General features: G+C 39.0%; 1 protein-coding gene across 2 annotated transcripts in view; it reads right to left on the bottom strand.

Moving 5' to 3' along the window:
* Positions 1-16,067, bottom strand: part of synpra (synaptoporin a) — a 377,164-nt gene that overhangs the window by 44,940 nt on the left and 316,157 nt on the right. For both annotated transcript variants that reach the window (XM_072582461.1, XM_072582462.1), the window contains one exon: positions 12,618-12,816. In XM_072582461.1, coding sequence (XP_072438562.1) covers positions 12,618-12,816 — 199 coding nt within the window. The remainder of the gene's footprint in view (positions 1-12,617; positions 12,817-16,067) is intronic.

The raw sequence follows: 16,067 nt of genomic DNA, 5'->3' as shown, positions 1-16,067 counted from the left end.
GAAGATATTGGGTTAGATGACCAAATGCATGGTTGTAGAGAAAGGCTTTTAGGTACATCTAAAAAGTAGAAATCAAGTGAAGAGGCAGAGTGATGTAGAAAGAGAATTCCAGAGCTTAGGCTTACAGTAAAGACCGACGCTTAGGCTCCACAGTTACTAAAATCAGGGAGTAGAGGTTAATCTTGTCCGGTACATTGTATATTTCTTTAATAAAATAAAAATAGTGTTTTCTTTTTCTCTTTCTTTTCCTGATTTGTCCATGCTGCAGACATTATACTGGTGGGAGTTCCACTTTGGACATGGGGGTGATGCCAGAGGAATGGATAGTGTTGTAGAACAGATGGACCCAGGGGCCCAGGTACATAATTCATTGAAATTTACATCACCGGTAGGTTAGGTGGTTAAGAAGGCATTTAGCATGCCTGCCTTCATTGCTCAGACCTTTGAGTATAGGAGTTAGGACAGCATGTTGAAGCCTCTTCTGGAGTAATGTGTACATTTCTGGTTGCCCTTCCATAGGAAAGATATATTAAACTGGAGAACTTCAGAAAAGATTTACTAGCATGTTGACTTACAAAAATAAGCTGTATATGCTGGGACCTTTTTTACCCTAGCATAGGCGGTTGAGGGGTGACCTTATAAAGATTTATAAAATAATGAGGAGCATAGATAAGGTGAATAGTAAGGGTCTTTTACCTTTTCAAAACAAGAGGGAATAATTTTAAGGTGAGAAGAGGAAGTTTTAAAAAGGACATGGGGGCAACTCTTTTACACAGAAAATGGTTTGTGTGTGGAATGAACTACCAGATGAAGTGGTGGATGCACATACAGTTACAACATTTAAAAGACATTTGGATAAGTACATCAATAGAAAAGGTTTGGAAGGATATGTGCCAAATGCAGGCTAGTGGGACTAATTTACTTTGGGAACATGGTTGGTGTGGACCAGTTGGACCGAGGGGTCTGTTTCCATGCTGTATGACTCTATGACTGCAGCTTTGAAAAATTTACATCTCTGTTTAAAAAGGGAGATGATAAAACTTATAACTATAAGACTGGCAAAGGCAATACTGTGCAATAAAACTAAATGATGTGGAACAGTATTGTATCACAGAGAGATTTATGTGTTTTCACACTACCCATGATCAAAGTGTTTTATCTGCAGGATTATATATTTTCTTAACATCTGAGTGTTTGTTGCAATTTTAATAACTAAAGTAGCAAGCTTTTTTGTAAGTTTAAGATGAAACAAGATTCTTCATTACCTCACAATTTCCCTAAAGACTTACTCACTCAATGCACTCACTAATACTCACACAAATGTTAGATATGAATGAAGAAAATAAACACGATTACAATTTATGATTGAATGAATCACTTTTTCATAGGAGGCCTATTATTTCTGAAAATGAAGTAAAATGGTCTTGCAAGCTGACGTTTTTCAGTAAGCAGCGAGGCTTCTTATAGTTGAATTTACAGGAGGTACATCTGCAGGTGCACTTGAAGTTACAACAGGTTGGTTTGTACCTTTGGCCAGTTTTCAAAACATAGCTGTTTGTTACTTTTTCTGCTTAGATTCAGCTCTGCCACTGATCTTCACATAGTCTCTAATGAAATTCTGCCTTCAAGCAGCTTCTGTTGTTATTTTTAAACTAAACAAGAACATGGCTTCATGGCAATATAACTTACCCAGGTTCAGAGACCTTTTACTAAAGAGGGGTGATCAGCTGAGTACACATTCTATATCTCATGTGACACTGAAATTCATCTTGTCTGGTTCGGTGAAGGATCAGCATAAAGTAATGAAAGATCGATAGGATCCATTTCACACTAATCTAACATACATTAACCTTCAAAGTCTCTTATCCAAAGTGAAACTGAAAGAGGAATCAACTGCTTCTTTTGGTGTTAGTGCATTCTTAACAAAGGGATGTGCAAGTTTCTTTAATGGCTGTGGATGACTATATTTAATTAGTACTTGCTTGAGATCCAGGAACTGTCTGGAGCTCAGAAGCCAAAGAATGCATGATTTGTAGTAGCTGTTTTTAATAGATTATCTTCAAACTTTTAAACTGTTGTTAGCAATGTCATAATGCACTGAACAATGATAATGGAAATAAATGAAATTTTGTAAGATCTGTTAAAAGTAAATAAAATCAAAATATTGTGGGTGCTGGAAATCTGAAATAAAAACAGAAAAATGTTGGAAAACAGTCATATTGGACTTGAAATATCAATCCAGTTTCTCTCTCCACAGATGCTGCCAGATCTGCTGAGATTCTCCAGCATCTTCTGCCCTTATTTGGTCGAAGGCAAATAGTCCTTATCTAATTTGATTTAGTTCTTTATAAAGAGGTCAAGGGGGATATTGTAGTCAATGTTATGTTTTTTAGAGCCTTGTTCTATCTTGAAACTTTTTTCTTGGGCTGAAACCACTGAGTTGGGTTTTAGACAAAAGAGATAAAGATGGATAAAAATTAAACCAACGCCTGTGACAATGCTTGATGAAAAGGTGGCATATCCTCTCATTTAAAACATTTTTGATTTTAAAACATTCTTGCCAATAACTACATCTTACAAGATCAGCTATGTTCATAATAAGCTCTCTCTACAGTAATAGTAATAGATCAGCAGTGATGGCACATGGATAGCATTAAGTTGAGGGGTGCGTGGGTTAAGTTACTATATTTTACATTAGGATTAAATCTGGGCACAACATCGTGGGCCTAAGAGCCTGTTCTGTGCTGTACTTTTCTATGTTCTATGTTCTAAGTTGACTTCATAGAATATGAATTCCCTGATTGGACCAGATTAACAGCCTCAATCAGGGAGCCCTGGCTGACAGATATAAACTGGAGGCTTTATTCACTCTGAGAGCTGGCTCTGAGGGAGCTAGATCAGTGTCAAGTTCTCTCAGTGCGGAAATAAAGAGTCACTTGCTGATGGGATATCAGCCTCTGAGGAATTATTTCTGCACTGTCGACCAGATCCTTCAAGCAGATTTTACAAAGTTAACAGACATTTGCAGCACAGGGAACCGTATTGTGAATTTTTCTAAAATCATATCCAGTGTACAGTATATCCAAAATGCCAGTGCCAGAAAAATAAAATCTACGTGGATGGCCAGAGTTTGAAACCATCATGTTGCAATTCATCTCCCACTCCATGATGGACTGTTGAACACACCTATGTTCACCTTCCATCTGGGCACCTGATGTGGAGCAACCTACTTTTGCAAGATTTACCAGCAGTCGTACTTTAAATCAAGGAATGGGAAATATCTGAATTCACGAGCAAATCGTTTAAGAGTTTCTTACTAAACAAGTTCAGGAGAGGCTATGGCCACTGTGCTGCTAACCTCCTGGGCGCAAACCCCTGCTGCACTTGTGGAGACACACAAACAATACTGCACATTACTGAGGATTGTCCCCTCTGAAGACTAAGAGCTCAACAAATGAGGAGGCTATCACTTGGGTTTGGAGAGTATGTCCACCAAATAATCAAAAAACAAGAAATCCACCTTAACACTATTTACTTGGCCAAAACCAGCATCAAAAAATAAACAGGTGATTGACTTTGCTCCTGGACCAAGCAATCTTCAATGTTAATCTGTTTAGAGAAGGTGTGTATAGCACCAGCATGGGTCTGGCATGGTGCTTCTTTATTAAGTCTTTGTCAGCTTATTTAAACAGATTGTGTTCTGACTGTGATTTTAAGTCTTGACTTGAGTCTGAATGCCTAAAAGACTGCCTTGTGTGGTACAATTAAGTGATGAGAATTAGAAGCAGGCGTGACCTGTTAAGGTGAGATTTTTCACTTGGGTTTAGAAAGTTGAAGGGCGAGCTAATTGAGATGTTTCTAATTATAAAAAAGCTCAATAGGGCAGTTTCAAAGAAAACATTTCCTCTGACAGCGAATCCAGAACAATGTTAAAATTACAGCTAGGTCATTCAGCAGTATAGTCAGGGAGCATTTTGTCACAGAAAGGGCAAGAGAAATCTAAAATTCTTCCTCCAATAATCTGCAAATGTTAGGGTAATGGACATTTTCAAGATTGAGATCAAGAAAGATTTACCTAAGGTTTCGGTGTCCATGTACATAGATTCTTGAAAGATGCCACCCAGGTTGATAAGTTCGTTGAGAAAGCATACAGTGTGTTAGCTTTTATTGGTAGAGTGATTGAGATTTGGAACCATGAGGCCATGCTGCAGCTGTACTTGGAGAATTGCATACAGTTCTGGTCTTTATAGGAAGGATGTGGAAGCTTTGGAAAGGGTTCAGAGGAGATTTACTAGGATTTTGCCTGATACAGAGGGAAGGCCTTATGATGAAAGGTTGAGGAACTTGAGGCTATTTTCATTAGAGGGAAGAAGGTGACTTAATTGAGACATACAAGATAATCAGAGGGTTAGACAGGGTGGATAGTGAGAGCCTTTTTCATCTGATAGTGATGGCTAGCATGAGGGGACATAATTTTAAATAACTATACTCGGAGAGTATCGGGGCATAGAACGCACTGCTTGCAACAGTAGTAGACTCACCAACTTTACGGGCATTTAAATGGTCATTGGATAAACATATGGATGAAAATGGAATAGTGTGGATTAGATGGCCTTCAGATTGGTTCAACATCAAGGGCCGAAGGGCCTGTACTGAGCTGTAATGTTCTATGTTCTATGTATATAGCTAAATGGCTGGCAAAGTTGAACCACTGATCAGTCATAACATAATTAAGTGACAGACGATATTAGCTGAATGGTCTGAATGTCTTTTTCTCTTCATTTCAAAATTGTTCCATAATGTTATGGAAGTTTTGATGTCAAATTAATGTCCATTAATTTTCAATCCCATGAGCAATTAAAAATATGGTAATATCAGACACTTTTTTTGTTGTTGGTATATTATGAATATTCTTACAGGAAAAGAAAAAGAAAGCATACATAAGTTCTAGGAGGATAGGTACTGACGAAGCCCTTGAAATATATAAGGAAAGTAGGAAAGAACTTCAACAAGGAATTAGAAGAGCTAAAAGTCATTAGTAAACAGAATTAAGAACAATCCTTAAGCTTTTTATACATACATAAAAAGCAAGAGGTCGCCAGGGAGGGGCTGACCCACACAAGGACAAAGGAGGGAATCTATGTGTGGAGCCAGAAGAGGTAGGTGAGGTTCTAAAGAAATACTTTATGATGGTATTCACCAAAGAGAAGGAATTGGTGGAGGATGATCTCAAGGAAGGGAGTGTTAAATGTCTAAGCCAAGTTGCTATTGAGGTAGCTAAGTCCCCAGGTCCTGATGGAATCTATCCCAGAATATTGAAGGAGGCAAGGGGACAAATTACTGGAGCATTGACAGACATCCTTGTATCCTCTTTGTCCATAGGTGAGGTCCTAGAGGACTGAGAATAGCCAATGTTGTCTCATTGTTTAAGAAGGGTAGCAGGGATAATCCAGGAAATTATGTGGTAGGGAAATTATTAGAAAAGATTCTCAGGGACAATATCTATTTACATAGGCGGCTCGGTGGCTCAGTGGTTAGCACTGCTGCCTCACAGCACCAGGGCGCCAGGTTCAATTCCTGCCTCGGTTGACTGTCTCCTTATGTCTGTGTGGGTTTCCTCCCACAGTCCAAAGATGTACAGGTCAGGTGAATTGGCCATGCTAAATTGCCCATAGTGCTAGGTGCATTAGTCAGAGGAAAATGGGTATAGATGAGTTACTTTTCAGAGGGTCGGTGTGGACTGGTTGGGCTGAAGGGCTTGTTTCCACACTGTAGGGAATCTAATCTAAATTTAGAAGCAAATGGAGTTATATGTGACAGGCATCATGGTTTTGTGCAGGGAACGTTGTGCCTGACTAACTTGATTGAGTTTTTTGAAGAGGTGATGATGATTGATGAGGGAAAAGGATATTGTATAGAGACTTCAGTAAAGCCTTTGACAAGGTCCCTCACAGAGACCAGTACAAAAGGTGATGTCACATGGTATCAAGGATGGGCTGGCAAGTTGGATCAAAACTGGCTTAGTCATAGGAGACAGAGGGTAGCTGTGGGAGGACGGTTGTGACGAGTGGTGTTCCACAGGGATCAATGCTGGAAGCTCTGCTGTTCATGGCCCATATAAATGATTTGGAGGAAAATGTAAATGGCCTAATTAGTGCATTTGTGGATGATATAAAGATTGGTGGAGTTATGTATAGTGAGGAGGATTGTCAGAGGTTCCAGCAGAATATCGATCAGTTGGAGGCATGGGCAGCAAAATAATCCGGACAAATGTGAGAAGATGCAATTTAGAAGGTCAAGTATGGGTGGAAATTATACAGTGAATAGCAGAACTCTGAGGATTATTAATATGCAGAGGGATCTGGGTATGCATGTCCACATATCACTGAAGGGAGCTGTGCTGGTAGATAAGGTAGTAAAAAAGGCCCACAGTGTTCTTGCCTTCATTGGACGGGGCATTGAGTATAAGGACAGACAAGTTATGCTGCAGCTTTATAGAACTTTAGTTAGGCCTAACTTAAAATATTGCAGAGTCTAGATTAGAATGGTGCTGGAAAAGCACAGCAGGTCAGACAGCATCTGAGGAGCAGGAAAATTGAGCAGAAAAGGTTTACCAGGATGTTGCCTGTTATGGGCGAATTTAGCTATGAAGAAAGGTTGGATAGATTAGGTTTTCTTGCACTGGAAAGCAGGAGTTTGAGGGGTGACCTGATACAAGTTTATAAGATTGTGAATGGCATGGATAGAATGGAAATTTTGAGGCTTTTTCCCAGGGTAGAGGGGTCAATTACTAGGGACACAGGTTCAAGGTGTGAATGTAAAAGAAATGAAAATGGCAGGTTTTCACACAAAGGCTGGTGAGTGCCTGGAACGTGCTGCCAGAGGAGGTGGTGGAAGCAGACACAATAGCAGCATTCAAGAAACACCTGGGCGAGTACAAGTATAGGAAAGGAATAGAGGGATATGGATCCTGTAAGGTAAGACAGTTTTAGTATGCGAGGGCAAAATATTTTGGTGCAGGCTTGTTCCTGTGCTGTATTATTCTACAGATGTTTTAATGGCCAGTTAATGCTGAGTAATGCTGATATTCTTTCTTATTGTGCTCGATAAGATTTATTAGCGCTACCAAACACATTAACTCAGCAGGCGAATGCAAAAAGAACTACGCATTCACTAATTAAGAAACATTTTGCAAAAATGCTAATAATTACAGGACAGGAGATGACAGGTGATTGAAATGAGTGCAGCACTCTTTTATATTCTGCAATATTATCTTTTACATAATTACAACACTTACTGTAGTTGAAGGCATCAGATGGGAGAGAGAATACCACTCAGAGTTACTGCTGACAGAAAATGTAGGTTTGTTCTGTGTAATTATTTTTAATGTCTGTCATATAATCAAATTATATGTTAATTCTGCACAATTTAGGTGACATTGTTTCAAAGAGCACTGTGCACCACTCTATGCAGGGTATGATGTTAACTTTGAATGTACCATCATAAAGTGCTGAGGATGTTGAAGTCCTATGCTTGGCAAAAAGGGGTAATAGTGTACCTAGAAAATTATGTTCCCATTCCCATCATCACTGTGGCCAACTGTGGCCATATTAAAGTTACCTCCCTGTTCAGCTGTAGAAAATACTAGGTTAGTCAATTTAAAGAGGGGTGGCACGGTGGCTCAGTGGTCTGCACTGCAGGCTCACAGCACTAGGGTCCCAGCCTCAGGTAACTGTCTGTGTCTGTGTGGGTTTCATCCGAGTGCTTCGGCTTCCTCCCACAGTCCAAGGATGTGCAGGTCAGGTGAATTGGCCATGCTAAATTGTTCATAGTGTTAGGTGCATTAGTCAGAGGGAAATGGGTCTGGGTGGGTTACTCTTTAGAGGATCAGTGTGGACTGGTTGGGCCGAAGGGCCTGTTTCCACATTGTAAGGAATCAAATCTAAAAGGCAAATTAAAGTCCTATTCCAGACGCATGACCCCGACTTCAATAGTAGGAGAGTACTTTGGCTGGACCATAAGCCATGCATGTTCTATCCAGTATTAGCTGGTTCTTCAGTGGAAAACAATCTGACAGCTAGTAATATTGATTAATATTCCATAAAAGTACAATGGGATTTTGCTGGCTCCCCTCAGGATGGCCTCTCTGCTCCATTGCATCCACAGAGATCCCCTGTTCTATTGCATAAAATCATTCACCTTAGAGTGCCCATGTGATGTTCACAATTTTTTTACGACAAGATTCAAATGAAGCTCAGTCTTAAAATATTAGCTGTGTCTTCATTGTTAGAATGGATGACTCACCAGCTTTATTTGCTGGTCAGATTCTCAAAGGCAGGTTCTATCCAAGTTTTCTAAGGAGGAAGTAAGGTGGATGACAACGGCAGTTCATCCATCAAAATGCACTTACTGATCTCTACTATCGAATTACTCATCTAAGCTTTTTGCACTTCTCCAGAGTGGAAATGCTTTTCTCATTTCTTGTGACCAAGTTTGTCCAGAGTATTTCAGATATAACTTACTAAAATGCTTTAAAGATGCATGATACTGTTATTATACAATATTTTCTGTGTAATTCATTGTTCCAAACCTGAAAATACTGTAGTTGAACATCAATGTACAACTGACAAACAGCTTTGAATACAGACCTATGATGAAGGCCACTGATTTAATGTAACTGAGTTCATTTATTTTTATCACCCCTTAGCTTCTGATACTCTAGGGAAAACAGCCCCAACCTATTCAGCCTCTCCCTATTGCTCAAATCCTCCAAACCTGGCAACATCCTTGTAAATCTTTTCTGAACCCCTTCAAGTTTCACAACATCCTTCCGATAGGAAGGAGACCAGAATTGCATGCAGTATTGTAAAAGTGGCCTAACCAATATCCTGTACAGCTGCAACAAGACCTCCCAACTCTTATACTCAGTGCTCTGACCAATAAAGGAAAGTAAACCAAATGCCTTCTTCACTATCCTATCTATCTGCGACTCTACTGTCAAGGAACTAAGAACCTGCATTCCAAGGTCTCTTTGTTCAGCAACACTCCCTAGGACCTTACCATTAAGCGTATAAGCCCTGCTTTGATTTGCTTTTCCCAAAATATGCAGCACCTCACATTTATCTAAATTAAAGGTTTCCTCCGGGTGCTCCGGTTTCCTCCCACAAGCCAAAAATGAGCAGGTTAGGTGAATTGGCCATGCTAAATTGCCCGTAGTGTTAGGTGAAGGGGTAAATATAGGAGTATGGGTCTGGGTGGTATACGCTTCGGCGGGTCGGTGTGAACATGTTGGGCCAAAGGGCCTGTTTCCACACTGTAAGTAATCTAATCTAATCTAAACTCTAACTGCCACTCCACAGCCCATTGGCCCATCTGATCAAGATCTCATTGTAATCTGAGGTAACCCTCTTCGCTGTCCACTACACCTCCAATTTTGGTGTCATCTGCAAACTTACTAACTGTACCTCCTTTGTTCACACCCAAATCATTTATATAAATGCCCAAAAAGTAGTGGACCCAGCAGTGATCCTTGTGGCACTCCACTAGTCACAGGCCTCCAGTCTGAAAAGCAATCCTCCACCAACACCCTCTGTCTTCTGCCTTTGAGCCAGTTCTGTATCCAAACGGCTAGTTCTCCCCGTATTCCGTAAGATCTAACCTTACTAACCAGTCTCCCTTGAGGAACCTTGTCGAATGCCTTACTGAAGTTCATATGGATCACTTCCACCACTGCGCCCTCATCATCGTCTTTGTTACTTCTTCAAAAAACTCAATCAAGTTCATGAGACATGATTTCCCATACACAAAGTCATGCTGACTATCCCTAATCATTTTCCATGTTAAAACGTTTTTACATCTATGCTATTTTTAATTCAATTTGTCACTTCCCGGTTTTCAAAGGCACTCTGCTGTGACCATGGACATTTTCAAACAAATAGCAGCAATGTAAATAATAAGCATATGTCTGCAGAGGAGTGCAGGGATGACAGGCAGGAATTTCATGCAATGCTGCTCTCACCCTCTGTCAACACAATACATTAACCTTCTACTTGTTTTCTTATTCATTGTTTGCAAGCATTTATTGCCTATCTTTATAAGCAAGGGCATAAAGGAATTTGGAGGATAGGCAGTGAGATAGAACGTATGTCATTTATTTATATTAAGTTTAAAGCTGTATTGCAAAGTAGCATGTTGGCTTATTTTTGTGAGCAGTTTTAAAAATTAATTAGGTCAGTCTTTCTGGAATCATGACTTTAAGATCAATATATGTCATTGAGCAACAGACTGCACGGACCGCTATTATTTCTAGAGGGCTTTTCTTTTAAATTATGAAAGCTTAAGACATAAGAGAATAACCATTAAACCATTAGCTTTAGCAAAGTCTAGAATGAGCAATTTAATTTTTTTTAATTTAAAAGCTCTTGAGTTCATTTTTAATGAGACCTGATTGGGGTCAGTTGCAAGTGTAGTTTCTCTTAGAAAGGTGATTGTTCAAAACACTTAAGGAAATAAGTTACCAAAGTTAAAAAAGTATATTTTGTGAAGCTTCTGTATGAGGATTAAGTTGGTTAGAAACTTGCATTGGTTGGCAGCTGAAAAAGTCTAAGATGTCAGTTGAGACAGTAGTCAAGGAAGAAAGGCCCCATAGTTCACAGGATAGGAATTGAGAAGAAACCATTAAATCAACTCTGCATATTGGACAAGGAAGGGGAATTGCTCTGAATTTTGATAAGCTGCAAAATAATGGTGTTGGGAAGTAGATGGGTTTTTCTTTTGCCATTTGGTTTAATATTTCAAACTGTTTTGATTACAGAGGGGAAATAGACAAAGTCTTTTCCCTGGGGTTGGGGAGTTCAGAGGTAGAGGGCATAGGTTTAGAGTAAGATGGGAAAGATATAAAAGAGACCTAAGGGGCAACTTTTTCACACAGAGGATGGTTCGTGTATGGAATGAGCTGCCAGAGGAAGCGGTGGAGGCTAGTACAATTGCAACATTTAAGAGGCATTTGGATGGGAATATGAATAGGAAGGGTTTGGAGGGATATGGGCCGGGTGCTGACAGGTGGGACTAGATTGGGTTGAGATATCTCGTCGACATGGACGGGTTGGACTGAAGGGTCTGTTTCCATGCTGTAAATCTCTATGACTCTAAGACAGCTTGATTTGCTTTTATTTTATTTTATTTTCTTTTGCGTCATAAACTTCTAGTTTATTTTTGAACAAAATCTGCAGCCCGGTGTGCTTATCTTTCAGATTAAGATGGCTGCGCTGAACTAAGTTTAAAGATTTAATTGTGGGATCTGACTAGTCCAGCAGTTCTATCAGCTGGGATGATAGCAGCGGAAATGTGGGGGAACTGGTTGAGTCATGATCTTTCTCAATGGCAGGGCAGGTTCTAGATGCCAAAAGGCCTGCTTCTACTTCAAATTCATATCTTTGTTATGTCTTGAGAAGGTGGTGGTGAGGCACCTTCTTGAGCTGCTGTAGGTACATCCATAGCAGACAAACAGGAGGACACAACAAACCAGGCAGCGTCAGGAGATGTAGAAGTCAACCTTTCAGGTGTAACTCTTCTTCAGGAGGGAGCTTGCAGGTTTTCCATCAGCATCAGTGAAGACAAGGCAATATTGTTCTAAGTCAGGTTGGTGCATGACTTGGAGGGAAACTTGCAGGTGGTGATGTGTGTCTTGTTGCCCTTGATCTTCAAGGTGGTGGAGGCTGTGAGCTCAGATGTTTTTGGAAGGGCTTTGGGATTTTTAAAATAGTGTATCCAGTAGATATTACAGAACTAATGAGCCATACAGTAACAATAGTGTTTATGGAGCAGCTTAGAAACCAAAAATGACCCATTCATAAATCTTTTGAGAAGGAGAACTGCTCTTTCTACAACTCTTATCAGAGTGTCAATCAGGTAGACCATTAGAGTTTCAGTAAAAAACATTTTATACCTATTAACCTTGCCCAAATAAACATTGAGACATTGTGAAAAAGTCATTATATAAGAATCACATATTGTTATAACATAAAGATGGTCATAAAACAAAGTCAACAGTTTTCTCCAGCTATCAAAAAACAGAACCATACAAAAACAATTCTGTTATGAGACTAGGCTCTCAGCATGTAATGAAATTTATTCCTGTTTCTGATCCAACGGTCATATGGGACATTTGGAATGGAGGTGGGAATCTTTGAATAAGTTCACCAACCCACATTTAAAATACCACTCCATGAAAATCTAGGCATACGTTCCACGTCCCACTGTCAAGCTTTTCAGTGCAAATAAGGTTGTACAAAAATGAAAATAATCTCAAACATCACAAAATGATTCACTGTACGAAATAGATAACATAAATACATAAAGCTATGTTAATATTTTCATATCTTGTATGTTGTGAGATTATATCACATTTCAAATATTTCAAACATATTCCGAAAGGGCTATGGACTTCACCCTCATCTGTAGAAACTACAATTTATGGATGACTAGTTCCCCTTAATTATTTGTTTTACTACACAATCTGTGATTTCTAAAATATTGAAATAGAAGGAATAGATCAACTTAACACAATGCTAAAAAAAGAGACAGTTTATGACATCAAGGATCTATGTGCTACTTACAATCAGAGGGCCCCGGTTGTTTTCACGATATTTGTTTTGAAAGAAGATATAAACTACTGTAGCTGCCAGTGAGTACAGGAATGCAAAGACTGCAATGGTGACGAAGAACTCTGCAGATGATGAGTAGTCACCTATCAGAAACAGCCTCTCCTGCTTTTTTCCTTCACATGTGGGTGCATCAAAATACACTTGGTGTAACCTAGAAGTACACAGAACAAAGTGCCAGCATTAGATGCATTATCATTGCCGTTTTCAATCATTTCCTGAAGGTATGTTTAAATTGCCTCAATGTATTCTGGATACATTTTTTTCCTGCAATAGGTACAAGCAATCAGGGCATTATATTAATTAGAATACTTTGCTCTTCTCTATCCCAGAAAGTGAGATAGGCGGGGGGAAGGGTTTTATAGCCAACAGGTGTATTTCACAGAAAAAAAATTATAGTAATGTATTTTTAAGAAGAGTCTTGATAAATTGCAGCAAACAAAACTCTTGTGCGACTGAAACTGAAGCAGCTTCTCCTGAAAAAAGTGTAGTCCTTTCTCCAGCAAAGTGAACTAAGGACGTTTACATTTTAAAATGTGTAAAATTAATTTCAGGCATTTAGAGTAGTCTGATCAACACACATGTTTAATTGGGGATATCCCAAATGCCTCATTCCTGAAGAAGGGCTGATGCCCGAAACGTCAATTCTCCTGTTCCTTGGATGCTGCCTGACCTGCTGCGCTTTTCCAGCAACACATTTTCAGCTCCGATATCTTAAATGCGTCTGTTCTGCCTGAGAATAATGTTGTCAGTATATCATTGTCTTTTCTCAGGCACCTTTGTTCAAAAAGTATTCAAATTTTGATTATGTTTGTCTATCAAATTATACTTTTAAGATTGACTCTAAATTTAGGAGAATGAACAATATGCCAAATAACTCTTACTGTTGTCTCTTATGGGAGGATAAAGTTAGGGTTTACGTGAGCCTGGTATTGTAAAGTTTTGAGACCAATTCTGAAATTACCCTGTAAATGATAAATGGTTTTGATTTCTCTTGGCTCAGAAGAGTACTGCCTATTTAAAGATCCTGTATTACAGAGGGAAGTTCTCATGTGTGAACTCACAAAATGTACAAGGTATTACTCAATTAACCTCTATCTATGACGGTTGGTTCCTGCAAACTGCCTGTTGTGGAATTCTGTCTTTCATTGAATAGTCATTGTTATTTTTGAAATTAAATTTCATATATGGTATACTTTGTGAAATTTTATTGCTGCTTTAGTATAATTGTTATAAACAATTTTAGGATTAGGAAGTTCAGGTTTGAGGAGTGACTGAACATTTCCAGGTTGAATGTATAACCTGACGCAGGGATGAAGTCAAATGACTTGACAATTACAGCAGATCATAGTGTATAAGTCAACCTGGTATACAAGATGGCTCAATTTTTCTGTCCCCAAAAATAATCTTTTTCCATTTACTTGATGTATAGATCTATCTCCCCTTTTCAGCCGTGTATTGCGATATGGGTATTAGTTGTCAACCTCAATATTCAATTCACAAATGTATATTTTTACTTCCCTCATAACTGGGTTCAAGAGATTGAGCAGGTGCTAAGAGCTGTGTTGCAAAGGTGCATGGAAGCTTGAGGCATGCCCACATGGAGTAGAGCAATCTGGTAAACCAATGGTAGAAGAAGGAATCCAATCTGGTGAAGATGCCCAACACCAAATGAACCATTAGAAGAGAGATCAGTCGCTGGCCTGATCTTGAGAAGCATGTGTTAGAATGGATCATTGAAAGTTATCAAAATGGTTTCATCTTCATAAGAAATAGAATGTGCACACACGTGCATTTAAATGGGCCAAATCAAATAGAGTCCAGCAAAGATTTCAAAACAAGAGCCAGGTGGTGTAGCTGGTTTATGAATTGAAAATATCTGGTTTTGCAGCAAACAATCAAGGTCACGTGGAGATTACTAAAAGACCTCAATGCTAAAATGACCGGTTGCCAATATTCATCATCACATAGCAATCCTGTTGATGATGCCATAGTTAAAGTAATTCAGAATGAATCTGATTAACTCTTTGTTAACTGACTGATTTTAAAATACCTTCATTGTGGCTAAGTATAGTTTTGTACATTTTATTTATTCAAAAATGTACCACATTAAATGAATATGCATTACTAGTGTTATAGCGTTGTCCCATATTTTAAAATCATAACCACCTAAATGTGTGGTTCCATTTCATAATCAGCATATATGTCAACCCCCATTTTCAGAATGATATCTGAAGAGTTCTGCTGACATCTGTAACAACTAGAATTTTGAGACATAATTGAAGCAACAGTGATTTTTCAAAAAAGTAGATGAAGAATAATGTGGGAAAATGTGAACATGTCCACTTGGGCAGGAAGAACAGAACTGAAGTTAAATGGAGAGAGATTGCTGAACATGGTGGCATGGAGAGATCTGGATGTCCTGGTTTAGGAACCACAAAAACTGTTAGAATGCCAGGGCATCAAATCATTAAGAAATAAAATAGAATGTTGGCCTTTATTGCAAGGAGAATGGAGTATCGAAACTTTCACTGCAGGTATATAGAGACTTGGTGAAACTACATATGGAGCACTGTCCTGGGTTTCCTATTTTAAAAAAAATGACAATTGTTTTCAGAGAAATTCAGAGAAGGTTCCCTTGACTTATTTCTGCAAATAAAATGTTAATTTAATTGAGAAAGAATGAATGGGTTTGACCTATACTCATTGCAATTTAGAGGAAAGAATGATTTTATTGAAAAGTGTGGTTATATGGTCTAATATATAAGAGCTTAATAGGATTTGCTAGAATAGATTTCAAGAGGATGTTTCTTCTTGTGGTGAAGACTGGAACTAGGGATGCACTGCTTAAGTATAAGAACTTGTCTCATAAGATGGAGGAGAGATTCTTTTCTCTCAGAGAGCTGTGGAATTTTCTTCCCTAGAAAGAAGGTATGTCTGGGTCACTGTGCTTATTTAAGGAATAATCATATAGACTTAAAGTCATTGTCATGGAGTTATACAGCACGTAAACAGTCCTGATAAAGAGCTTATGCCCGAAATGTTGACTGTCTTGCTCCTTGGATGCTGCCTGACCTGATGTGCTTTTCCAGCACCACACTTTTCGACTCTGATCTCTAGCATCTACAGTCCTCGCTTCCTCTCTTCAGTCCAACTTGTCCATACTGACTAAACACCCTAATCCGACCTAGTCCCATTTGCCAGCATTTGGCCCATGTCCCTCAAAATCCTCACAATTCTAACACCCATCCAGGTGTCTTTTAAATGTTGCAATTGTACCAGCCTCCACTACTTCTTCTCATGGCAGCTCATTCCATACATGCATCACCATGTGTGTGAAAAAGTTGACCCTCAGGTCCTTTTTAAATTTTTCCCCTCTCACCTTAAACCCATGCCCTTCAGTTT

Source organism: Chiloscyllium punctatum, chromosome 12, assembly GCF_047496795.1.
Source record: "Chiloscyllium punctatum isolate Juve2018m chromosome 12, sChiPun1.3, whole genome shotgun sequence".
Classification (NCBI taxonomy): domain Eukaryota; kingdom Metazoa; phylum Chordata; class Chondrichthyes; order Orectolobiformes; family Hemiscylliidae; genus Chiloscyllium; species Chiloscyllium punctatum.
The sequence above is the reverse complement of the archived record's forward strand: the minus strand, read 5'-3'. Positions and strand labels throughout refer to the sequence as shown.